Source organism: Naegleria fowleri (genome assembly GCF_008403515.1).
Source record: "Naegleria fowleri strain ATCC 30894 chromosome Unknown tig7, whole genome shotgun sequence".
Lineage (NCBI taxonomy): Eukaryota > Heterolobosea > Eutetramitea > Acrasida > Naegleriidae > Naegleria > Naegleria fowleri.
In genome coordinates, this window is record NW_025407939.1 from 218,894 (window position 1) to 244,607 (window position 25,714).

General features: G+C 37.9%; 10 protein-coding genes across 10 annotated transcripts; 4 read left to right on the plus strand and 6 right to left on the minus strand.

Moving 5' to 3' along the window:
- Positions 1 to 188: 188 nt before the first annotated feature.
- Positions 189 to 4,105, plus strand: FDP41_010807 (uncharacterized protein; the record flags this gene model as incomplete). The annotated part of the gene is made up of 2 exons (XM_044701145.1): positions 189 to 807; positions 924 to 4,105. The coding sequence occupies 2 exons, from the start codon at positions 189 to 191 to the stop codon at positions 4,103 to 4,105; spliced, it is 3,801 nt and encodes a 1,266-aa protein (XP_044567541.1).
- Positions 4,106 to 4,252: 147 nt separating this feature from the next.
- FDP41_010808 (uncharacterized protein) lies at positions 4,253 to 5,134 on the plus strand (the record flags this gene model as incomplete). Its single annotated transcript, XM_044701146.1, has 1 exon — positions 4,253 to 5,134. The coding sequence occupies one exon, from the start codon at positions 4,253 to 4,255 to the stop codon at positions 5,132 to 5,134; it is 882 nt and encodes a 293-aa protein (XP_044567542.1).
- Positions 5,135 to 5,139: 5 nt separating this feature from the next.
- FDP41_010809 (uncharacterized protein) lies at positions 5,140 to 6,783 on the minus strand (the record flags this gene model as incomplete). Its single annotated transcript, XM_044701147.1, has 1 exon — positions 5,140 to 6,783. One exon carries the CDS (start codon positions 6,781 to 6,783, stop codon positions 5,140 to 5,142), a length of 1,644 nt encoding a protein of 547 aa, XP_044567543.1.
- Positions 6,784 to 7,116: 333 nt separating this feature from the next.
- On the plus strand, positions 7,117 to 8,815 carry FDP41_010810 (uncharacterized protein; the record flags this gene model as incomplete). Its single annotated transcript, XM_044701149.1, has 7 exons — positions 7,117 to 7,345; positions 7,493 to 7,522; positions 7,648 to 7,717; positions 7,774 to 8,054; positions 8,220 to 8,336; positions 8,388 to 8,611; positions 8,693 to 8,815. 7 exons carry the CDS (start codon positions 7,117 to 7,119, stop codon positions 8,813 to 8,815), a joined length of 1,074 nt encoding a protein of 357 aa, XP_044567544.1.
- A 265-nt stretch (positions 8,816 to 9,080) lies between these two features.
- FDP41_010811 (uncharacterized protein) lies at positions 9,081 to 11,603 on the minus strand (the record flags this gene model as incomplete). Its single annotated transcript, XM_044701150.1, has 1 exon — positions 9,081 to 11,603. One exon carries the CDS (start codon positions 11,601 to 11,603, stop codon positions 9,081 to 9,083), a length of 2,523 nt encoding a protein of 840 aa, XP_044567545.1.
- Positions 11,604 to 11,781: 178 nt separating this feature from the next.
- On the plus strand, positions 11,782 to 12,604 carry FDP41_010812 (uncharacterized protein; the record flags this gene model as incomplete). Its single annotated transcript, XM_044701151.1, has 3 exons — positions 11,782 to 11,940; positions 12,121 to 12,258; positions 12,314 to 12,604. 3 exons carry the CDS (start codon positions 11,782 to 11,784, stop codon positions 12,602 to 12,604), a joined length of 588 nt encoding a protein of 195 aa, XP_044567546.1.
- Positions 12,605 to 12,624: 20 nt separating this feature from the next.
- On the minus strand, positions 12,625 to 13,939 carry FDP41_010813 (uncharacterized protein; the record flags this gene model as incomplete). Its single annotated transcript, XM_044701152.1, has 2 exons — positions 12,625 to 13,318; positions 13,410 to 13,939. The coding sequence occupies 2 exons, from the start codon at positions 13,937 to 13,939 to the stop codon at positions 12,625 to 12,627; spliced, it is 1,224 nt and encodes a 407-aa protein (XP_044567547.1).
- Positions 13,940 to 13,982: 43 nt separating this feature from the next.
- Positions 13,983 to 15,629, minus strand: FDP41_010814 (uncharacterized protein; the record flags this gene model as incomplete). Its single annotated transcript, XM_044701153.1, has 1 exon — positions 13,983 to 15,629. One exon carries the CDS (start codon positions 15,627 to 15,629, stop codon positions 13,983 to 13,985), a length of 1,647 nt encoding a protein of 548 aa, XP_044567548.1.
- Positions 15,630 to 16,493: 864 nt separating this feature from the next.
- FDP41_010815 (uncharacterized protein) lies at positions 16,494 to 23,211 on the minus strand (the record flags this gene model as incomplete). Its single annotated transcript, XM_044701154.1, has 3 exons — positions 16,494 to 17,945; positions 18,046 to 23,124; positions 23,185 to 23,211. The coding sequence occupies 3 exons, from the start codon at positions 23,209 to 23,211 to the stop codon at positions 16,494 to 16,496; spliced, it is 6,558 nt and encodes a 2,185-aa protein (XP_044567549.1).
- A 235-nt stretch (positions 23,212 to 23,446) lies between these two features.
- Positions 23,447 to 25,628, minus strand: FDP41_010816 (uncharacterized protein; the record flags this gene model as incomplete). Its single annotated transcript, XM_044701155.1, has 2 exons — positions 23,447 to 23,685; positions 23,819 to 25,628. The coding sequence occupies 2 exons, from the start codon at positions 25,626 to 25,628 to the stop codon at positions 23,447 to 23,449; spliced, it is 2,049 nt and encodes a 682-aa protein (XP_044567550.1).
- Between the last annotated feature and the right edge of the window lie 86 nt (positions 25,629 to 25,714).

Consider the following 25,714-nt stretch of genomic DNA (forward strand, 5'->3'; position numbering starts at 1 on the left):
TCTCATGAGTAGAGTACAACGTTAGTTTTCTTGTCATTGTAGTTGTGTTTAGCATGATGAAATATTCAAGAAAGATGTTCATTGCTCGGAGAAGTGAAGGAGACTTCCCAAGTTGTAATATCCCAACAACAATTCACGTAAGCTAAATAAAACTTTTTTCGCAAGATTCAAAATTGGCGTGGAAAAAAATGTCTAACAATCAACAAACATCATCAACCCATAAAAAACCCCATAATCAAACTTCTGCATCGTCATCCTCTTCTTCCTATGCAAGTAATACAGGTGGATATAATAAATCTACTTCTCATACTTCTGGGGAAGGCCGAGGTGGATATAGAGGTCAAAGAAGCGGAAGCTATATCGGTAAGCCTGCATCAAATGACGTAGGCTCGAGCAACACCTCCTATGGAGGAGGAGGAAGAGGTGGCGGAAGCCAATATCAGAAAGGAGGAGGCCAAGGTAGTAGAGGAGGAAGAGGCAGAGGAGGAGCATCATTTCATCATCATCATCGTCCTCCAACTTCTGAAGGCTCTGCCCATCATACACATTCAAACATCAGCACTACTACAATGGCGAATCCAACAGATGTTGCTTCATCAAATATTATCACCTCCAATAATAATAATATTCCATCAACAACAACAAGTGTTCCATCTACTCATCAGCAACAACCACATCATCACCACCACCCTCCTCACCATCATCAGCAACAACAATTACCCTCGATATCGAATGTTGATTTAGCAGCAACCATTGGAAGAACATCGAGTGCTCCTCCTGCAACAGGTGATCACAATACCACAACTCGTAAGTAATATTAACAATTGTTAATTTTGATATTAATACTCTCCGTTATATATTGACACGAACACAATCTTTATCTTCAATTCGCTCAAAACCAATCATCAAAATTTTATAAAAAGAGCACCCAACGAGAATTCCTGAGCACAAGGCACACAAGTTGCATCCACCTCCTGCATCTCATGTTTACGCTAATCCTCCTGTCATGATGGTTCCATCATATGGGTACCCATATAGCCCTTATCCTCAATACTACCCCCAACAGCGTCCATCTGGTTCTGTCGAAATTGTAAAGCCACAAAGTTCAAAGATTACTATAGTAGATCCAAACTCAGGCTCTGTGGTTGACCTCAAAGAGGAAAAAACTACTCCTTCCGACAATACTAGCTCCTCAACAACAGCAACTACTACATCAACAACAAGCGTTGACACATCCAAGCAACAACCTCCATCATCAGTATCGAAGAATGAAATTACGAAACCGGAGGAACCAACTAGCGTAGAAACGACAAGCAAAAAAGAGGAGACAGTAGAACAAACACCTGTTCAACCTGAGTCTAAAAAACCTGAGGAAGAAGAGCTGGAAAACAAACCCGAAACAACAACAACACCACACGATAATGTTGAAAGCGCAGAAAACAGAGCTGAACAAGTATCTGACCAAAAGGTATCGGAACCATTAACTCCCATGTCTGAGTATAGTGAGCAAACACCAACTGCAGAAGAATCGTCTGCCACTTTTGAAAGTTCTCAAGACAAAATTGACGAGGATAAGGTCGTGAAGGAGAATCCAAACGAAATTGAAGGTTTCGAGGACTCAGAAGAAGAACCTGAGGATGAATCTGACAAAACCAAGATTTATTCAAGAGAACAACTTCTTCGTTTCAAGGACAGCTGTACTGAACCTCCTGAAAAGTTGAAATCTCTCGAGATTTTCCAAAGTTTGAAGTCCACAGGCACAACAAGCAGAGGCGGTGGCAGAGGAGGTGCTCTCACTACTCGCCCATTTAGTACTCCTAGAGGTACAAGTAGAGGAGGAGCGACCATACAGAGAGGAGCATCTGGTGCAGCAAGAGGTGGTGGAAGAGGAGGTAAAGATTTGAAACAATCCACAAAGAAGGCTCCTGAAAAGCTTCAAAAATCTCAAAATGCTTTGAAGCTAACAAAGGAAAAATCAAAGGAGGAGATGATCGTTGATGAAGTTAAATTCATTCTTAACAGATTGACACCAGAGAATTATGAAAAACTGAAAGTTGAGTTTTTGGGAGCATGTACAAGCATGCCTGGTGATGAAGGCGTTTTGAATGCTATAATTGACCAAATTTTCAGCTATGCAATCAATCTTCAAAACTTTTCTGCTCTTTATGCAAGACTTTGCGCTGATTTGAGCTCTGAACTCAAGTCGAAGATTGGTGAAGAAAACACTAAGCAATTCAAGAGATTGCTACTTAACAAGTGCCAACGAGAATTTGAGAAAGAAAAGGAAGAAGAGCTTAAAAACGCTTCAGAAAAGTTATCTCCAGAGGAGCTAGAGGAAAAAGAATTTTTACTGAGAAAGAAGAAGGTCGGAAACATGATCTTCATCGGAGAGCTTTATTTACAAGAAATGCTCAGTGAAAAAATTATGCATGAAGTCATCAAGAGACTTTTGATTAACCCCATCCCTTATCCTTCATCTGACGACATTGAACTTTTATGTAAATTGCTGACAACAATCGGCAAGAAGTTAGATCATGAAAAGTCGAAGAAATATGTCAATTTTTATTTTGCAAGAATGGAAACACTATCACAAGAACCAACTATAGCTTCAAGACTTAGATTTATGCTGAAGGACGTTATTGAAATGAGAACTAATAATTGGGTGGCAAGAATTGAAAAAACAAAGGCAACAAAGACAAGACAAGAGGCAAGAGAAGAAGCTGTTAAGCAACAAATGGATCAAATCAAAAAACTTGAAAAACATCACCACCTAAGGAAGCCAAATAACAAGACAAAGACATCCTATGTTACCAAGCAATCTGGAGCCCTTCAAGCTGAGAGATATAGAAAGATGGATTCCAAGAAGACTCTTGCACCTGGAGGTGGTATTGTTAAACAAGCTCAAACATCTACTCAAGGTAAGACCGATGCAAACACGTTTGCACTACTTGAAGAAGAGGAAAAGGAAGAAGAAATCATTGAAGAAGAGCCTGTAGAAGATTCTCAACAAGTTGCATCAGCTGAAGAGGAAGAAGAAACTGAAGAACAAATTAAGACAATTACCGAAAGAACAAAGACGATAATGTCATGCTATTTCGAGGAAGGAGAGATTGACGAAACATTAGAGTCAATAGAAAAAGACAACTTGCACAAAACTAAATACTTTATCCGTGGTGTTGCATTGGCTGCATGCGAAAACAGCAGAGAAAATGAAATTAACGACGCTGTCAAATTGTTGAAGAAGCTCAAAGAAGGCCCCGTAGCCGTGGATATAGACACTTTGGTTGACGGATTCATTAGATACTTTACACTCCTCGTCGAAGAAGAAATATATATTGATATTCCAGAAATTTTCCAACATAGCGGCAAATTTTTGGGAAGGCTCATTTTTGAAAAGGCTCTGTCATTTGATGGTTTTTATGACATATTAATGACTGTGGTGCTCGATGAAGAAAGTCCTTTGCAAGAGTCATATGCCTTGGAGATACTTCAAAACTTATATGAAACCGTCTGCTCTGAATGTGAATATAACGATGCTTTGAAGAAGCCAATACAAACTTATCAAGAAGAGCTTGTCGATCACTTATTTTTGGCAGAGATTGAGGATGGAAAGCATCTTTTGAACAATGCTATGGATTTGATGAGCATATTCAATCCTACCGGAGAAACATATGCAAAATTCTGCTCATTTATCGAAGACAAAGGTTACGGATGCTTTGAGCCATCCATTTATTACAACAAATGTGTTAACGAAAAGGAAAAGTCTCAACTAACCGACTTTATTGCAGTTCTATCAGACGAACAAATACTATCAGGAATTTTGCATGCAAAATGTAATGAGGACCCTGTTGCAAACGTTGAAGAGTTTAGAGAAATTTTGTTAGAGGAAGTGCGAGAAAAGTTAGAGGAGGACTATGAACGTTCATTGATTGGTATTGCCCAACATGCATGCTGTACACGTGCAAAGTTTGACAAGTTAAAACCTCTACTGAATTTATTTGTGGAAATGAAGCTTTTGAATGAATCTGTTGTTTCGCGATATTATGAAGGAGAATTGACAGTTGATCATCCAGGGTATGAGCAAGTGAAACCTTTTTTGCAATAATAATGACATCTAATCTCGCCCAATAATAAATAATAATTATTCAGTTCGACTAATTAACTGATTAAATACTCGTACACTTTTGAAAATTGATTGTCAGAGCATAAATGTTGGATATGGAAAATTGAACGGAAATTAAGCGACAAAAAAATGTTGTTTTCAACCAGACTGGTTGCTTCACGCTCAAACAAAATCCTTGCTACAACAGGTCGCAGTGTTGTTGGCTTGCGTTCGTATTCAATCCATCATAAGAATAATAACAAGATTGTATCATCATCATGGACAAATAATTTCGGATTAAAAGCTTCTCCATCGAAATCTTTGATCGGACGCACTGGTACGATGACTGTATCAGATGTAAACAATATGAGATTTGAAAGCATAACTGTGAAAGTTCCTCCTCTTGGTGAATCGATTCGTGATGGTGAAATTGCTGTTTGGTTTAAAAAGGAAGGAGATTCTTGTAAAGAAGATGAAGTTGTTGTAGCCATCGATACCGACAAGGTGCAGGCCGAAGTGAAAGCTCCTCAAAGTGGTGCCATTACAAAGATTTTGGTTCCAAAGGTTGGAGAAAAAGTTGAAGTTGGAAGTGACCTATTTGTTCTTGATACAGCTGGAGCAGCATCTTCCTCAGCAGCCACATCCGAAGCAAAACCTTCTCAGCCTGCTTCACCTGCAACAACAACTTCAACAACACCTCGTTCGGAACATCATAAGAGAGAACCAATGATTAAGTTTAGATACGGAAAGAGAGATCTCATCGAGCAAGAAATGAAATCCAAAGCAACATCATCACAACCAAAAACAACTGTTGCTACTCCACAACCTTCATCACAACCAACAACAAAACCTTCTACTCCTTCTGCACCAACAGTTAGTGGCACTACTTTTTACTATGAATCTTTGAGCGACATACCAGCTCAATATAGAAGAAAGAAACTCTCACAAAAAGAAATCGACGCTATTTCATTTGGCGGTGAGGTTGCAATTCCAGATGTGAAGAAACCTGAAAAGAAATCCGAGAAGAAATAACAACATTATTTATTATTATTTGACAAGTAAATGGTGCATATTTGCTTAAAAAATTGAATGTGCTTGGGGTCGTAACCAGGTTTTTTCATGTCTCCCCTCAGAATCTCGCGTTCTAATTGTTCAAGTGCATAGAAATACTGCTTCATTTGCTCAAGTATTTTAGGGAAGTTCTCGGCAGAGATTTGTTGAGGATCTTGTTGTACCTTAAGGTGAAGAAGGAGCACCTGCAGTGGGGCTTCGTTTGCAAATTGGTGAGAAACAGCATCTTGCAATACCTCAATCGCTTTGTTAAAATTCTCTAAATGAAACAGGCATAACGCATAATTGCAAATAGCTTCTTTTTGAAGAGCTTCTTCTTTCAGCTCATTATAGAGCTTTTTGTCATTCTCGAGCAGCATGGCATATCCCTCCGCAGCTTCGACAGGGTTTTCCATCAGGAATAAGGCTCCTGCATATGCAAAAACAGCCTTTGCTTCTTTCACATACTCGAAAGATTTTCTAAAATGCTGGAGCGCCTTTTCTCCTGTTGTTAAATAGGCCTTTTCCATGTCAGCTACTGTAACTGGAGGGGTGTTCGTTACTCTGTTCATTTTGCTTTCCACAAACTCCTGAATGGCTTGTTGCGACATTTGTTGGCCCATCATTTTTCGGAATTCCTTCTCCACTTCACTAAGGTCACCCAATTCTTGAGGGATGTTTGGTTTCACATATGCCAATGATTTGTACATGTTAGAAAGCCATAAATTTAAAATTGCAACATCACTGTGAATGGTATAGTAATGAAGCAAATCGTTTTCGCTATGAGGTATATCCTTATTGGTAATTCCTTTTTTTTCATAAATGTTGAGTGCGTTTTCAAAACATTGTATGCCTTCTTTACACTTCTGCATTGCTTCGTCCTGTTTAAATGTTGGAAGTGAGATATCTCTTGCGTATTTTTGTAGGAACATTCCTTTCAAGTGATATAACAAGGGGCAAGTATCTTGTCCATTCGTTTGAATTGCATGATCAATGCTAGAAAAAATGTTATTGTAGAGTGGTTTGTTTCTTAAATTTCCACCAAACTGATGATAGTAAAATATGGCTAACAAAATATCAATAGTATTTTCAAGTTTCAATCCGTACAGCTCTTTTTCCCAATTAGCAAGGTTTAACTCTTTCAGCTTGTTATTCCATTCTATTTCACTTGACAAATTTCTTTTTTCGTTAATCAAAGATTGAATCTTTTGAACAATAGAATAAATATAATCTTGCTTCTCTTTTGATGGTTCATATTTAAGCTCCCGAGCATTTTGAGGAATGATACTTTTCACTTGGTCAATTAAACTTTCAAATGATGCTCCAGAAGAGTCATGAGCCGACTCATTCACTCGTAAATTGATGTGAAAATTTTGAGAAGAAATATTCCTATGGATAGCATTTGAAACATTCCCTACATTCGTATTGCCGATAACTTTCCGAGAATCAGACGAATATTCTCTCATTGCCATTTGATGGCTACTTGTCCATTTTTCATTTGACGGAAATACAATCTTCAACGAGGAGGTTAATTTTCCATTCATCAAGCCTGCACATTGGAACAATCCCGAAGAAAAAGAAGAAGGCTTTACACAACAACGATGAGACTGACAAGGAAGAAAAGACTTCATTTTTTTTGTGGATTTTGATGAGTTTTTGTAAAAACGAAAAAGAAGCTTCTTTCAGCCCATTTCAAAACTCATTCTTATTGTTTTCAAAAGTTTTCATGAGAGGACTCCCGATATTCCACAACCTCTACTACCACCTTCAGAAATCAAAGGATTCGATTTCCGAGAGGTTCAACATGAACTCCATCTCACAATGAATGAATTCCGGCAATCGTTGAACCCTCCGCATGGCATTATTCATTTTCAAATGAGTATCCTCCAGAGTGGTTCAGAACTCATCATTACAAAAAGAATCACTCCATTCCGTCTCCACAACAACCACAACCACAACAACAGATGATGAAAACATCTTCCTTGTGTGCCGCTACATCATCAGTGTTCTTCCTTGCCTTCTTTCTTGCCATCTCTTCTTTTCTATTCTTCTTTTCGGTTGATCTCGTGAAAGGCATTCCAACACTCTTGAAGGGAAATATTAAAGCAAGAACAACAACAAACACGTTGGCCAACAATGAGAATGGATCCGTTTGTAGAGCTTTGGCATTGGGAGGAGGTGGCGATCGTGGAGGTGAGTGTGTGATTTGATTTCGTTTGTTTTTACTGAACTTCTTGAAAATTCAACCTTTGTCACGATGATGTTGTGGTGATGAAATACATATTTTCAAATGATGAAATATAATAATACCAATTGATATTGTGCACGCACCTATAATAGCCTATGAAGCTGGTGTGTTAAAGTATTTGGGTAGGTTTTGTTTGTGTGTTGATTTGGTTCTGTCATGATGATGACTGATAACAACTGATTGATCAACTTTATGATTCAATTGATCATGATGATGTATTGAACATTTGATTCACATAACACGACAGTTGAGAATTTACCAGCTGATCAAGTGAAATATCAAGTCATTGGTGGTATTAGTGCTGGTTCGATCAACAGGTAAGTCCAACATTGTCAAATGTCACATCCTCTCACTCATAACAACCATTAAAAAGTGTTGGATTTGGACAATTCCCCATTGGACAAGAGAGACAAGGATTGGATTTTCTCCTTCGTCATTGGACTTCTCTCACTGCTTCAGATGTTTACAAAAATTGGCCACTTGGAATTGCTCAAGGTTTCTTATTCAAGACAGCTCTTTTCAATACAGATCCACTTCACAAGTTTCTCACTAGAAATGTGAATTTGACAAGCATTAGAAACTCAGGAAGAAGAATATTGATGGGTGCAACTAATTTGAATACGAACAAGTATGAACAATTTGATCAATATACTGGTAAGTAGAAAGTGTGAGTGAATTTTTGAGTGTGTTTGCATATAATGGTTGTGATATTGTTGATTTTGAAAATGCTGGTGGAATATTTAATGATGTTGTATTCAACTTTTCAAAATTTCACACATGTGAATTCAAATTTGTAAATATTTATTCAATTGAATGAAGATGATCTTGTGGAGGCAACAAGAGCATCTTCTGCTGTGCCTGGAGTGTTGGAAGCAGTTTCAATGAAAGGTTCATTGTATGTGGATGGTGGAGCCAAATACATGACTCCTATTTCTGGTAAGTTTGTAATGAAATTCAAATACTCAACTCATTCATGGTTTGCCATAGATGTCATTGCTGAATGTTTCAAGTTTACCAATGCTTCACATGTCAATGTGGATGTCATTTTGGCTATTGGAGATTTTCAGTTTGCCAATTATTTGGAAAACATTCAAACAACTCCTTTCATCTTGTTGAGAACTTTGTTCAATGTGGTGGATGATATCTTTACCAAGGATATTACTAATGCTCAAATTGCTTTTGGCAACAAGGTCACTTTTAGAATTTTCAAAGTAAGTAGAGAGTAGTTGTCATCGACGACATGTCATATTTTGTTAACTTTACACAACTCCTCCAATAACACTTTTCGACAGCCCTCTAAATGGTTGCCTGGATGGTTCCTTGGATTCGACCATTCTGAAGAAATGATTGATATTGGTTATCAAGATGCTCGCAATGTATTGAATAGCATTAGAAATAGCCGTCGTGTACAATAAAGAGGTATTGACATTACTGTCAAACAAATTTATTGCATGTCAATTAAACCACTCCATTCTTAATTCCAAACACCATTCTCAATGGATGAACAGGAAAACGGTTATTCCTAAATGTCTGACGAACTGTATGGAAATATAAAAAGATAATCAAATTTCGATGAGCTTTAGCACAAATTCAAGACTAAGCAATGGGCATAAAGCTCCAAAGAAATTCACATATTGATCAATTTCTCAACTGGGAAATGCAACGCAGAAAATTATATCCTTAATTAATTTGAATGGATCCAGCTTGCAGTAAAATTTGAGTGGGATCTTCAAAGTTGTTCATTTGCAAGCTATCGTAATCCAAGACTATGCTAACAAATTGATTTCTCCCAAAAACAATGCCTTGCTTAACGTGATAAAGAGGATAAATCTTTGGTTGGACATTGGGTGGATTAGTTGAGGCACTTGGTGCTGAAGTGGCATCTTGTGGCTTTGGTGTGACAAAAATTTTTGGTGAGAAAGTGAAAGTACTTGTTAAATCCACGTCAGGTATTCCAATTGTAACTTGTTTAAGTCTTGCAATAGAGCTCTTCTTTTCAGTCAAGAACCAATTCGAAGGTAAAAATAGTGGAATATTGGTTTTTTGAACCATTTCTAATGCGCTAGCAGCCTCTTGAGGATATGATTGCTTATAGAGCTGACAAAGTTGATCTAGAGTCAATACATAGTCTTTTCTTGGAGTTTCATATTCGAGGGCTACCAAAAATGTGTCATTGCCTTCATTGTCTTGCTCATGAGCCAGTTTCTTCTTTTTTCGTTTGTACCTTTCTCTTGAAAGCATAGTATGAACCTGGATAAAGTTGATAATTTGATTTCCACGTCTAAAGGCTCCATTTCTACCGTTCATAGATGCAAAATCTCCAATTTTTTGAACAGTAATTTGTGAGACAGGACAATTTGGATAAAATTGATAGGAAATCAAATTGGACTGTTGAGTTGAAACCGCTTTTGGAGTATTGGACTGAAGGAATGCTTGCAATTGTTGATAATAATGTTGAGTAAAATAGCCACACGCAAAAGTGTTATACTTGGTGATAGAATCATTCACAATCTCAAGAATTTTTGCATTATTGGATTGAGCTGATGGCAACTTTTGGGCAAAGTTTTCTGTGGCTAGCTTGAGTGCATGAGAACAGCGCTTATCAGAGAAGAAAAAGGTAGGGTGTATAATATCCTTGGTTTTCTCCACCAACACCTTCTGCAATTCATCATTGTTAAGCGAAAAAAGTTCTTCAAAGGCAAATGTGGCTTGATACCAATTTAAGGATGTCGGTAAAATAAACCGTTTTCCAGCCTGCATTTGTTTGATAAAATAGTCAATTTGTTTTTGAATAAAGTTGACTATTTTGATGGTTCCAATGTAACTTTCAGATTGAGAATCATGTTGCTTTTTGGGTTTGTTTGACGCAGTTTTGGTCTTTTTTGTTTCAATATCTGAAACTTCACTCAACGAAAATAGTACCTTTCTTGATTGATCCAATGATACCTTCGTGCTAAAACTCGAGGTTTCAGATGCTTCTTTGTCGACTATTACAAATGTGCATGTCTGAGGATCAAGCATGAATAATGGAGTTTTGATCATATCTGTGCCAGAAAACTTTCCTTTTTTCAAGATATGATTTCTCACTTGATTTTCTAGACTTGTTTGCATTCTATTAATCATGTATTCTCCAACATCTTCGAAAGAGCTTTCTTTTTTGTTTTGGCATTCCAATACCATTTTATCCCATTGGCTTTTTTCCTGAACAAATATGAAAGAAATTACGGGTAATACTCTTCCAGGACTATACAAGGAGGACATAACACCGCTTCCAAGAATTGTAGTTATCATATTCATTGTTGGATTCTCGCTAGAAGCTGTCTTCTCTTGATGGATGTCTATAATCTTAGAGTTAATATGTTGCTTGCTGATTTGCAGAGTTCTAAATAAAGAGAGAAGGTTTTGATGTAGATTAGAGCAAACACTTCCATTCACCTGTGATGTTGGGAAAATAAAGAATATCATGTGACAAGTTTGGAATAAAAACAACAAAGTTTGAAGCACACGTTCATAGTCATCATAATGTTCCAAATCATAAGCATGATTGGTGTTTGGTGCCAAAATATTTTGATAACCATTATTAGTTTGGCTTGCATGCGATATTTTGCTTGGAAGAAACTGTTCTACAAAAGTTTTGCAATGTTCCGATTTTTGCATAAGGTCAGCAAATAAATAAACTCGTTCTTGATCGACATCATGATAGGAATCTATCGAAATTTGATGATGCTTTTTGGAATGATCTGGTGGAAAAGAGCTTGACCCATCAGAGCCAGATTGCTGATGATGACCTGTGCCGAAACTTTCTTTTCTTTTTTCAGAAAAGATTGGATTTCTCAGAATTTGATTTGTAATTTCCATTGCATTTTCATTTCCCATTCCTATAAACGCCAAGCTAACAGTCTTTTTAGAGTTTAGCTTCAATCGATCCTTTTCTTGTTTACTAATAAAATGTGGAATGGATGAAGTACCTCCTCCAGCTGTTGGACCACCAGAACCCAAATTCGGAGAAGAAAATTTAGACTGTTTTGAAGCCGTTGCTAAGTTTTGAAGAGGAGAAGTCCCATCATCGGAAAAGAATGTATAATAACACGGTTTTAAATTTTCGTGATGATGGCTAGTGATAGTCCTTCCTACCAAATGGCTCGTTTGAATCAGGCCGCCACCTCCGTGATGATGCAAAAGCTGGCTGCTGTCTTTGAGCATTTTTTTACAATAAATACAATACATACAAAAAAACCTCAAAAAACAATATCATTTATTTGGTTGCAACAACATGATTGGTTTTGTGTCAAAATCATTCACACCCTTCACTATTGTCCAATTCATTAGTCGAATTAAAATCTATATTAATGAATCGAAAAATAAAAACAAATAAAAAAAAATGCCACGTGCAAGAGAATCTTTGGCTTTGTGGATTGCATTTGGTGCTGTTGTGATGGTTATTTTGATGATGAACTCGTCAGTTTTTGTTGATGCTTTATCGGTAAAGATTGATCCGTTGAGTGAACAATGTTTTTGGGAGGAGGTTAAAAAGCCCAATGTAAGTGCTGTTGAATGATTCGGAAACGAGTGATCGTGAACGAAATTTGATGTTTTGATGTTTTGATGAAATTTACATGTATTATTTTGTGTGTTATGATACAAAATGATAATTTATTATATTGTTCAAATTTCGGAATTTTGATGAACGCAAATGAATAATCCATTAATCCTCCATCAGGCAAAAGTACTTTTACAATTCCAAGTGTCAAGCGGAGGCTACTTGGATATTGATTTAACTATTTCATCACCAAACGGTGTTTTAGTCCATGAGAGTAAAGGAGAGACAGAAGGAAAATATACATTCACAGCTGTAGAAGTCGGACGATACAAGTTTTGTTTTTTCTAATCGAATGTCAAAATTGACATCAAAGACAGTTACATTTGAAATTCATGTCGGAGATCTCTTCGACCCAAATCTTACAAAGCTTGATGAAAAGGATCCTATTGTAAAATCAGTTTTAAGACTTACAGAGGGTCTATCAGAAATTCAACAGGAGCAAAAATTCTATCGTACGAGAGAAGAAAGTCACAGAGATTTAGCTGAAACCACCAACACAAAGGTTATGTTTTGGGGTATTGCTGAAATGATTGGTATTGTAGTGATGGCTGTTGGACAAGTGTTTGTTTTGCGTCAATTCTTCAAAACAACCAGATCGGTGTAAATATCCTACATAAATTTTCTTTATTTAATTGGTCCATCAGCAATCATGCACTCAAAAAGCAAATCGACAGCCTTGTCGCTTGTATCTTCATCCACAAGTTCTTTTCCAAAGTTTTGCCACTTCTTTTGCTGAAAACAGGTGCCACGTGAAAACACAACATTCAATAACTTTCTTTTTTGGGATGTCTCCATTGCGAAATCTTTGGCCATTTTCAAGAGACCTGCAGTTGCAACAGGTGAAAGAGTGATTGATTCACATTCAATAGAGGGAAGGACTGACTGGAAGAACATTTTTTGGTTACAATCAGCAATTTTTCCTGATTTAAGGTCGCTCTCGAGGTTGTAAACAAATGCCTTTTTAGACTTGGTATTGTGCTCGATAATTATTTTCTTAATATCTTCTGTATAGGATGATGCATAAGAAATAGTTACTGGCTGATTGTCTATTATCACTTCAATATTAAGAGGTTGATTTTCAATTTGTTCAGGCAACTCCCAAATCTTGGATGAATGATCAGGAATCGAATCTATTAAATGTCTAAACAGAGGTTTTTGATGAAAGATTAGAGATCCATGAACCAAATCCATAAAAATCTCGTCAGGAATTTCTGAATCTATCATGTCGCAGTAGATCCATTGTAAAATTGATTTCATAACACTTTTCGAAATTGATGGAAAGGAAAGACTTTCGCACTTTGGATGAGCCTCAAATAATCTGTATTCCCAGTAGTGTCAGTATCAATATAGTCAAACAGGGAATCAACCCAGCGGTTAAAAGTTGTCAAAATACCATAAAATTTTCATACCTTTTGAAAAAAGGAGATCTACAAATCAAAATAATTTTGTGACAATTAAAAACGTCGGTGAGAGATGAATCAAACACAATTTTGCAATCAGCCATTTTCGACTCAATTTCATCACAATTGGTTTTTTCACAATTCATAAACAATGAAGCAATGTCTATGGCCATGTAATTGGTTTTTGACGACGATGATGCAATGGAATTAAAATTTAGAGCTGATCCATTTGATTTGATCCTCTCTTCTCCACGCACCATCTTTTTTTCAAACAAATTCCATACAAGTTGAGCATCGGATTTGACATCATTGGTTTTTTGCTTCTTTCTCTTCTCGATCAAATTTTCATATCGTAATTGTTCGAAAGAAGAATTTGCATAGAAGGGCATTTTGGTGATGGATTGAAAATCATAATTTTGATGATTAGAAGGATCTTTCTCATTTGTGGGAGTAAATTTAGGCTTTGTTCGGGTTGATTTCTTTGTTGGTACGAATGATGATGATGCAGAAGCACCACCACCAAAAGAGAAGGAACTCATTTTTTGATTTTTTATTGAATTTTCCATTATTAAAAGGAATTGGTCAAATATTGATCGAGTAGGTGAGGTTATGCAGAGCTTGCTTTAAAGTTGAAACTTCTTTCTGAAGGTTGGACCTCTTCTTTGATTCATTGGCTAAGGAAACTGCGAGCTGCTGCACCATATCACTTAGTTCAATGACAGTTTCTTCTAGGAGTTGTATCTTTTGAAATGCTTGTTCAAGAGATTCCTGTTTGCTTTTTTCTGCTTCCTCTTCTGCCTTCCTTGTTGGAGTCAAATTTTCTGAATAAGCAGATTCCATTGTTGCTTTAATGGGTGAGATGCTGCTCTCTCTTGCAGTCATTCCGTTTAATCTTTGAATTATTTCATTTGCCAATTCATCATCAACTGTTATGGATGGCTCAGATATTCGAGAAAGATTGAGCTCTTGTAGTGATGAAAAACTAGAGTTCGTTGAGTCAGAGATGACTACTTCTCCTCCCCAAATGTCATTCAGGTAGGATGTTTCTCCATATCCTCCGAAAATAATGAGCTCTTTTCCCGACATGCAAATAGCATGAGAGTCTCTTGGAGAAAAGTTTTCAGGTACCAAAAGATCCACCCGTTTCCAAATTGGTGAATATTTCTGTCCTTCACTTTCAAAAAAAATTGTTAATGTCCAAATCACATTGTCCTTAAATAATCCTGTCATTCCTCCATACACCAAAAGTGTGTTGGAGCTTATTTTTACAGCAGCATGCTTAGATCTTGGGCTTGGAATGCATGCATTGTTTAACCACGAGGTGTCTTTGGACTCTTGAATGCAAGTCCATTTTCCATCATACACCCACACATCGTTTAATGACTCTCCATTAGAACCTCCGTACACGACCAATAGGTTATGCTCGGGGAGAACCACCGAAGTAAAGTGACACCTAGCAGGAGGTGAAAGGAAATTATGAATTTGTGACCACAATAATGTTTTAAAATCAAATTCAAACATGTCATTCAAATACTCTCCTCCATATCCTGCAAATACTATCATTTTCTCATTCATTACCACAGCACTATGTGCGTATCTTGGTTTTGGAGGTATGTTTTTTGATACAATTTTTTTCCACCTCATTTCTTCGACTTCCTTTGTTAAATCCAAAATCCAAATGTCATTTAGAAGCTCATCACCTTTATCTCCACCGAATATTACTAAATGATTTTTGTAAATTACAGCTGAATGACTAGATCGTTTGTGAGGAAGAACTCCCGCAACCTCGATCTTCTTCCACTTATTGGATTCAAGACACCACAAATCATTTGAATGGAATCCTTGATATCCTCCAAATAAATATATTTTGTTTTTCCATTCTGTCAATGTATGCCCTTTCCGTTTTGGAGGATTTTGGTTGTCTGGAATCCTCTTCCGGAGTGTGATTTTGGTAACGAAATTTGCGGTGGAAGGGTTCCGACAAGGGGTCGATTTCTTTGAAGACGGAGAAGTAGTTGGAGGGGACGACAATTTTTCATCGGAACTAGAAGGTTCTCTAACCGATTTCCATTCCTCCCTGCTATGAACAACCATTTCCGATACTTTTGAGGTGTTCTTTTCCTTTCTATGACTCTCACCATACAGTGAGGAATACCTTCGTGGAGGTGAAGAGGCATATTCGCTTCTGGACAACAAATGAGGATGGCCAGAGGTGGAGTTGGAACTCATTTTTTTAAGGGTGCCCTTAAAAGTATACTTGGAAGGAACACTATTGGCAAAAAATTCGAACTATTCATTGTTTGAACAATGAGACGTGCGATTTCACGGTTTTTACATTTCATTGGACGTTGCAGTTTGTATAATAATGTATTTCGAATAACATCAAATTAAAAAAAACGAGAATGATAGTTCCTCAGAAAGCAACATTGACCCTGTTTAAAGAGGTTCATGACTTGAGAAATAGTTTTGCGCAAATTCATTCTCAAGACATGAAGATTCGAGTGGTGAAACATCTATCATGTGTGTTGCTGATTGACGCCACAGACGGGTACAAGATAAAATTCAAACAATTCATTGATCCTGTATTGCACGTGGGAAGACATGATCCTCTCTCTGCTCATTCGGTCAAACTTCAATTTCCGAATATTGGAGCTAACTGTGGAAGCAATAGAAAATTAATTGTAGCTGTATTGAAAGCACAGTGTGATCTCACAAAAGAAAAGTTCGAATTTTTTGCCTTGTTTGGATTGATGAATTTAGAAGAAAGGAAGAATCTTCTTCAAAAGAATGCAAAAAACTCGCGTGGTTTCGTTCTGTACAGAATCTTGCAAGCTTTCTGACTTGTTTCCAAAAGGGCAGTGTCCATTAATAAGACAACTTAGAGAAATACATTGTCGTCTCACTACCACTCACACAAATTGTCAAGAGGCCCAAGATCTAAACATATCAGAAATGGATGAAATTGATGATGTCCTTAATACCATTGATTGGACTAATCTCTTGTAATCACAATTCATAAAATAGAATCAATGGACAAGTCTTTTGATCATGAATCGGCACAATAACATCATGATAAGTTCATCATGCATGTGTTCATCCTTGTAGCTCATCTCTCCAACTCGTGCACGCAGCGTCCAAACAAGTTTTATCTGTGTACACAACCTCCAAAGCACTCGAAGGAATCTTTTTCATATCATTCAAATGATTGTCATTCCACAATGGATGTGGTGCTCCACTCAAGTACCAGTCTTGTCCATTATCAGCCAAAATTGCACCATACTTTTTCAGTGCTGTACAAATGACTTGTACCTCCTCAGAATAACTCGAACAATCATAGGATGCTTTCATTCGTATTCTTGCTCCCATAGGTAAGAGGTTGGGATCTGTGAGAGAAGAGGCAAAGTGTGAAGCTGGGGAAATGTAGGCCTTCTGAGATTTCACCACTGTGAATCGAATGGCATGCATAATTTCCTTTTTCTCAACTACTTCATCATATCGGACCAACAAGGGGAAAATTGGGAGACCTGCTGCATCAGCACTCGTCCATCCTAAGGGCCTTTGATAGGCCTTACTTGTGTTCAAATTGAAAATGGCGCCACTTTCGGCAGTGAAGACATTTCCACCTCCAGTGGTGTCACGATATTGCTTATCAATGATGAATGTTCTCCATGTTTCATAAAGTTTGCAATTATCCTTATCAACTGCAAGGATGTGACGATCTCCATTTGAATTTGGACCACCCTCAATTGGCGCACCCTCAGGGAAAGGATAAGGACCAACGTCGCTTTCTGATGCATAGGATGTCATTTGAATTTCAACTTTAGGTTGATCTTTTGTCACAATCACATAAGGAATTCCATTAAGGGCTCCATTGTAGGTCGTTCCAAAATCAGCATGTAAATACTTTCTTGCAACATTGTTAATGAACGCATCCGATCGAGGATGAACTGGTAGATTGGAAATGTCCTGATTAAATGGATGGTCAGGAAGGAATATTGGACATGAAGAAAGATCAAACACAGCAGAGTCGTCGGTTGTGTATCCAGGAACTGACCAGGTTTTTTGATTTCCTGTTGGAGGATATCGAACGGAAGAACTCTTTACGATTGCAATTTGTGAAATATTAAAAGGCAGAGTTCGAGGAGAAGTCTTTGATAAAGGCACACCGTTGTTAGTGGAAATGACAGCACCAATGTCGATGGAGCTTGGATTTCTTACATGTCCATAAAAATCTACATCAATAAATGAAGATCGGCCTGCATGGGTAGCAATTGAACTTAAAGATGGTGACAAATTTTGTGCATTGAGCTGAGGGTCTCCTTCTACACTGTTTGCTTCATTATTTCCCGAAAAATAGGATTGAATTTTGATTTTCCAAGTTGCCAAACCTGCAACGAATGCAGTGTTTTTCCTTCCATCCTGAAAGACACCAGTCTTGTTCTTGTTAAAATACAAATTATTGTTAATTGTGATGGAACTGCCAGTAACGGACGCATTCGTAGGTGAACCCTTCATCAATTCTAAACAATGGAGATGAGAACGTCTCTGAATTGTACACAAGATTGTTCTCGATCGCAGGATTTTCAACAGGTGTGAGAACACCATTTCGATGAAGCGTGCTTGTCACATGAAGAGGGGCACTCACTTGATTCGATTGTGATGCATCCACAATGGTATTGTGAATCACAAGTGCATTCTTTGAGCCATACACTCCAATTCCCACGCCAAACAGAGACATTAAGATGTTATTACTCACAACAGCATCAATACTTTCGAATAGCTCAGAATTAGTGGCATCAAACAAATGAATGGCATCCGTTCTTCCTCCTACTAAAATTCCTCGATCTGCATTAGAAATTGCATTTCTTTCAATAGAGCTCTCCCTACATCCTCCCTCAATTTTGACTCCATCCGCAGCAATATCATGAATGTAATTATCAGAACATGTGAATTGGTGGGAAGCCAAGGCATGCACTCCTTCACCTTCTGCTGGAAGTCTTGATCCCGAGTCATAGACTTCACTTGAGGTAAGAGTCACGTTATTGGCTTTCAAAACGAATACACATTTGGTACCACAATTGTGAATGATACAATTTTTCACTCTCACTTGGTGTGCATCAATTTTCACTGTGTAGAAGAATCCTCCTTGAATTTCAAGTCTTTCTAGAGAACCTCCAATGGCAGTCGATTCAAATCGAATCGTATGAAGAATGAATGAGTTATAAATGGATGAAACAATTAAAGCTTCTTTCGGATCATTCTCATAAGTGGAAATTCTTAATGCAGGGGTACGAACAGAAAGACTTTCATTATACGAAACACCAGTATATCGAAGAGTAATATTTGAACCCGGAGGTGCAACAGTTAAGGCTTGATTAATGGTTTTGAAAGGATTCGAGAAGGTTCCCATGCAGTCTCCATCTCTTCCATTGACATTATCCACGTAGAATGTACCAGGATTTGTAAACGAGTAATTGGTACACTGATTCGACGAGGTGGTTTGAATAATGCTAGATAATGGAGGAGGAAATGCAGAGGTTGATGAATTGGCCATGTCTGTTGAATACATCAATGCTCCGATATCATTGCTGAGTGGCGTTCTTACATTTCCATAAAAATCTTCTGTCACCTCTGGCAAGTACCATGCACTTCCTCGAGCGGGGCTATTAGAACTAATCTTCAAATTGGAATCAAGGAATGGATCTGTAATGGAAGAGTTGTAGTCACCATGGATATGTTCTCTCCATGAATCTAAATCGGACGTGGCAATGAAGGATGATAATCTTCTGTCAAGAAAGCCAATAGAAGCTTGAGAATTTCCATGGTAATTATTGTAATTGCTGAAATACATGTTGAAGTTGGATAACAGTTGAGAATTGTCAAGCCCATCTCCATCTTGAACTCTCACTTCATAAATTAATTGAGAAATTCCAGCTTCAGAGAGTTGAATAATATTATTAAGGATGACAGGAGCATGATTCGACTGACCTCTCGACTGCACAGAATTCATGGTATGAGAGCTTGCAACAATTAAGATTGGTACTTGCATCGAGAGGGCTACATTTACCAAAGTGTTGTGAAGGACCTTACTGTTTTTAGAAGCATACAAACCAATACCAGCGCCCTGAACATTGACCATAATGTTATTCTTTACAACAGCATCAATGGCTTCGTAGTAGTCTGGATTTTGAGTTGGATCCATATATTGAGTTTCTTCGTAAAATCCAACTGTAATCCCCAATCCTTGAACATTGAGAATTAAATTTCTCTCAATGAGAGCTCTTTGCCCTCCTCCTTGCGTTTTGACAGCACTTCCAGTAATATCGTGAATATAATTTTTTGAAACCACTAAATCATCAACATTAACCGCTCGAATGGCATCGGTAGAGGCAGCACCTTGGTTTGGATTTCCTTGTTGGTAGGTTGTTCTTTTACCACAACTGTAAATTTCACTCTTTGAAATGGTTATTCGTTTGGAGAAGGGAGACAGCTTGATACAATCGGAACCTGTGTGATGAATTCGTGATTTGTAAATCACCACATCGGATAGTTCAACCATGACACCATAATAAAAGCCTCCAATTATTTCCAGACCCTCTAAAGTGACAAATTTGGAGTAAATCTTAAAGATATTCATTTGAGTAGCATCATTCATTGGACTTGTGATGACTGGCACTTCGTTTGCAAATGCCTTAATGGTCACATTGTTGGATGAAATTGTGATTCCTCCCTCGTTGTAAGTACCTCCTCTTAAAATGATAATATCATTGTCTTTCATGAAAACAACATCAGTCACCTTACGAATTGTTTTGTAAGGATTTTCAATCGTTCCATTTCCTGTGGAGTCGCTTCCTGTCGGAGAAACATAAATCACTCGATACGTGGTTGGTGGGGTCCATGTAGGTAACATGTCCTTTGGGGGAGCAAAACCGCGATAAGGTTCTCTGTAAATAATGTTTGTGATGCAATATTTCATGGTTGGATCGTCACTAAAACCATCATTCATGAATTGTAAAGCTCCAATCGATATTTTCCCCTTGATCATGGGTCTTCCAAAATAATCAGAGATGATCCCAGGAATTTCAACACCATTATAGATGAGAGGGGATGAGTATTGAGGATAAAAGGCAACCGTATCGATGAGTGGATTCCCTTCACTACTTCCAATATCATTGTATTTAAATTGCCATCCTGAAAAGCCTCCCACATAACCAATGGTGTTTCTCTGATCAGAAAAAACTCCACCACTGCTTCCAAGATGAAGAGAGTAATACCTGTTGTAAGATACATTGAGAGATTGTCCTTCAAGACCACCAACGATGGAATCGTCGACATAACTTGTCAGTGTTCGAATTTCAATAATTCTATCTGTTGCTGTAGCAATAACATTGTTAGAAATTGTGACATTCATACAAGGAGTAATTGGTGAATAGGAATTAGATACCCATGTTTGTACTAAATTGATGAGAATTGCTGCTTGATTGTCTTTTGCTGCTGCCCAAATTGTGTTAAAAACAATTTGTGGGTTTTTAGCAGAGTATAACCCAATACCAGCTCCTGAAGTGTTGGCAATGATATTATTTCTAACAATGGAATCGATAGCTTGGTAGTAAAGTGGGTTTTGAGTAGGATCAGAAAAGTATTCGCTTGTTTCATAGAATCCGACCAACACACCAGCTCCGTAACTATTCAAAATATAATTTCTTTCCACAATTGAATTTCTAGCACCAGATTTTATCATGATCGCTGACCCCATGGTATCATGTATCATGTTATCTTGAATTCGTGTCAAATAGGTGTCATAGAGAACAATTGCTGAGCCTCCAGTTCTCACACGTACTCCACTGTTGTACAGTTCACTATTACGAATGATAATATTGTTACAAAGAGAGTCTATCTTGATCAAGTGATATCCACTGTCATGAATTTTACATCTCTCAATAACAATATTAGAAGCTCCAAATTTTGCATTGTTACCTCCCCAATCGATTGATGACTCTATTCTAATATTGTAATCAAATCCTCCAATGAGTTCTAAATTTCTTAATACGCTTCCAGAAGAACCTCTCCTCAAGAAAATGTTAATGGCTTGTTGAGGGTTGTTGACAGGACTTGCAATTACAGCTTTTTCCAAGCCATACGCTTGAATTGTGATATTTTCTCGATCAATAGTTAAACCACCTGCATGAACCCCTTCTCTCAGTAAAATGATATCACCATTTTGTGCTAAAGTTAAGGCCTTAGCAACAGAGCGGAATGGTGCAGTAATAGTTCCAGAGCCTGTGTCATCATTTCCACATGCCGTGACATTACAATTAGAAGTGTTCGATTGAACAAAGAATTTAACGGGGATCTCTTTTAACACCATAGGATATTGAGGTGGTTTCATTGGTTGAAATTGATAGGTCACTGTCAATCTGGGTCGGTAGGCGATGGATGAATTTCCACCAAATATGGTTGGTCTAACAAAAGTTCCAGGGACCTCTCTCAACAAGACGCCATAGTTTTCCGTATTATTATCAAACCATTTTTGGACAATATAAGGATCAAGAGCAATTGATTTGATTTGATTTCCAATATCACTCATCGGATTTTCCATTCTCGAATATGAATCAGACACAGTATCTCCAGCAGCTCCTGGGGAGCTCCACTCTTCTCGTTTTGCATAGTTTTTAAATCTCCATCCAGTTTTTTGGGCCACCATCCATGAAGTGTTGAGATAATTCACTTGAATTTTACACCCTTTCACCCATGCAATATATGTTAAATCAAGAGAAGCTGAGCTCACCACAGCTCCTTGAGGGAGTCTGCCTTGCAATTTTGAGAATCGCATCAGCACACGAGATTCATATTGTGAATTGTGACCTACAAATACAACATCATCCTCATAGAATGTTTGGCCATTCATTTCATTCCAAGTGTCAATATACATGGTGGAGATAGTTATGGCTTCTTCATCGTTATATCCATCTCGGCCATTTTGAAATGAGGTTGTGTATTGCTGTGGCGAAAAACTAACTTCAGTCTTGAATTGTGGAGACAATGAGGGATCTTCTTGATTGACATCAAATTCAAATATTTGTGGCATTAGAACAGTGATGGTTGGAATGGCACACACCAGTTTACCATTTTTGATTTCTGTAAACTCATCTCTATCTGCATGTGAGAAGCTCGTCAAGATCACAGACAATGCCAAAACAAACAAAGTGAGAGTCAAAGTTGGATAGATTGGGTTATTAAATTTCGCTAATAACATGTACATTCCACTCGAGAGAAACACGATCACAAACAACCAGAACATTTTTCCACCTTCTCTCATCACTGAAGATGCAGCTGAGACGAGCTTTGATTTGGAGGGTTTAGGTCGAGTAGTAGAATTATTGTTGAAGGACAAGCTTGGATGGATTGGAACACTTCCCGATGCGAGTGGAGTCGAATTCGATTGGTTGGCTTTTTGCAGTTGAAGCGACATGACACCACTCACAAAATCTAGTTTGTAACCCACGTAGCCCACACCACCATTCGGTAAGGAGGGATCATAGGAAACTTGAACCTCTACCATCGGAGTTTGATCCGCTGATCGTCCATGAGAAGCCTCTTTCTTGATCACATGAACTTTGTATTGCAAATCCTTGTCCTTATTAACCACCACTTTGCTGACAAAGGAAGTATATGGAATCGAGTAGATGTCTGTTTTGCAATTGTTTTGACCATTTACCAATGTCTAAGTTCATGCATGGTTATCATGATGGATGTACACCATTCGGAATAATTTGGCACTTACATTTGCGAATAGGATCATCATCACCATGATCATCACTAATAATAAGGAGGACTGGAGCCACCACCACTTAGCAAGATCAGTTTGGCGCCTTCTATTTACAGCCATTGGATACGAGGAGAAACAGGTTCTTATTTTTTTTTGGTTGTATGGCCGCATGCTCATGAACTTGACAAACCAAATTATTGGTAAATTTGGCATGCACTATTCAAGATTCTTTCATTCAAACCATTTAAAAATTCATACACATGCAAACGCACACATTTTAAATCTTTAAATTTTCAATCGTGAGAGGTGTTTGTGGATGACTTGAAGGAAGTGGAAATGAGAACACTTTGCTGTAAAAGAAGAACTCTCCATCGATGGCAGTCTTAATGTTCTCTGCTTTTCTGAATCCGTGTTGCTCTCCTTGGAATAAAGTATAACTCACAGGGATACCTTTCTCCTTGACGGCCTTGTACATCATTTCACTTTGATTTGGAGGAACAACTTGATCTTCATCGCCTATACAGTTTTGGATGGAATGTATGCATTCAATTTTAGATTGACATCACCATTCATTAATAATAAGAATATTATCATGAACAATAAGGATGAACCATTACATTTCAACAAAATTATATTACCATACACTTACCTTGGAAAATTGCAAGAGGAACCTTCAAATGATCCACATGAGTAATGGGAGACCTTTCAATATAAAGATCTTTCTCTTCTGGATATTTACCAATCAAATTGTCTAAATATCTCGACTCAAATTTGTGAGTCTCCTTTGCCAAAGCCTCCAAATCTGCCACACCATAATATGATGCTCCTGCTTTGAATACTTGTTTGTCTCTCTTAGTGAGACAAGCGAGAACAGTGTATCCTCCTGCGCTACCGCCACTAATACAGAGCTTATTGGCGTCTGCTAGGCCCTTATTCACCAAGTATTCCACACTCGCACATGCATCATCGACATCTGCAATTCCCCAATTCTTGTGAAGTCTAAATCGATACTCACGGCCATAACCTGTGCTTCCAGAGTAATCCACATCCAAGACGCCAAAGCCACGACTTGTGAAATATTGAATCTTGTAATTGAGAGCAAGGAGCACACTTGAAGTGGGTCCACCATGAATGAAAACAATACAAGGAGGCTTCTCATTCTCTGGTCCCACAAATCGACCATTCTTTTGAGGGAAATAATATGCAAATGCAGTTCTATTCATTGTGGTTGGAAATTCAATTCTTTCAGGAATGGACAAAAAGTCATGTGAAATGTCACGTTTAGAAGATTCCTTAATTACTCGAACTTTCATAGACTCAATATCCAAACAACAAACAGCAGTAGGCAAGGATGGAGAAAAGCCAATGAAAAATACTTTTTTGTGATCTGCAGACAAGCGAAGGGATCTAAAACCTGTATAGGAAGTGTCAGTGACAGTTTGCCATTGATTATTCTTCACAACAAAGAGCTTTCCATCAAAGGCACAAACCCAATTCGAATGATCAATGATCACATACGAACTTGCACCAAATTGCCAGAGTGGACCTCCAATTTCAACCTTATTGGTATGAGACATTAAATTCTCTACGGCATCACTGTTCAAGTGATATCTTTGTAACGTCCAATATTGTGTTGGATAATCGCTGATGAAATAGACATATTCTCCATCGGGTGAAAAACTTGGTTGTGAGCAACTTTCATTGTCTTCATGAGTGATTCTTTTTCGAGTATTTTCAATGGGTCTTCCATCTTGGTCCAAATCAACCACAAAGACACTGCTATTGTTCCATTGCATATTTGGATGATTCCAAGCAAGGTAACACAAACGAGAACTATCATTTGAAAGACGTGGAAAGGCGTAAAAATCCATGCCTTGAGCAAGAATGATTTCATGATCACGATCAGTTGTTGAGTCCAACAGTGAAACAATTAAATTTTGTGGTTCATGGTGGTGAGAATTAATTACGGAATGATCCTCTCGAACGAAAACGAGACGTGCACGCTTCTCATCATAAACTCCATCGGCGTGTCTCGTATTTGCTTTACATGAAACTTGTTCGGGAGGAGATTGTTCAATGCTGCCACTACTGGAGAGAGTTGGAATCTTCCTTAGAGATTGATCTTTAAAATTGGTAAAGAAGAGTTCCGACTTGGAGGTGATCAAGGATGCAGAACCTCCGTATTCGTGAACTCGAGTGCGTGAGGAGAAGAATCCCAATTTGCTGTCAGGAGGAGGTAATATTTCTCTGAATTCACTCCCCCCTTCGGAAAGCTTGCAACAAACAAGAGCGCAACGGCCACTTTCTTGTGGTCTTGATTCCGTCCATACCAAAGTGTTTGGATCAGTTGGATGTGCCAGTAGATCGGAGAAACCAATGCCTGTACTCACAATAAAACCAGACGAGATTGGAGACTCCCAAGATCCATAGGACGCGATTATTGCTGGTTGAGTTAACATTTTTTGGAATGAAATTAAGAGTTACAACACCACAAACCAACAGTGAGACGGCAATGATGGGGACAAAAGAATTACATGCATTCCGT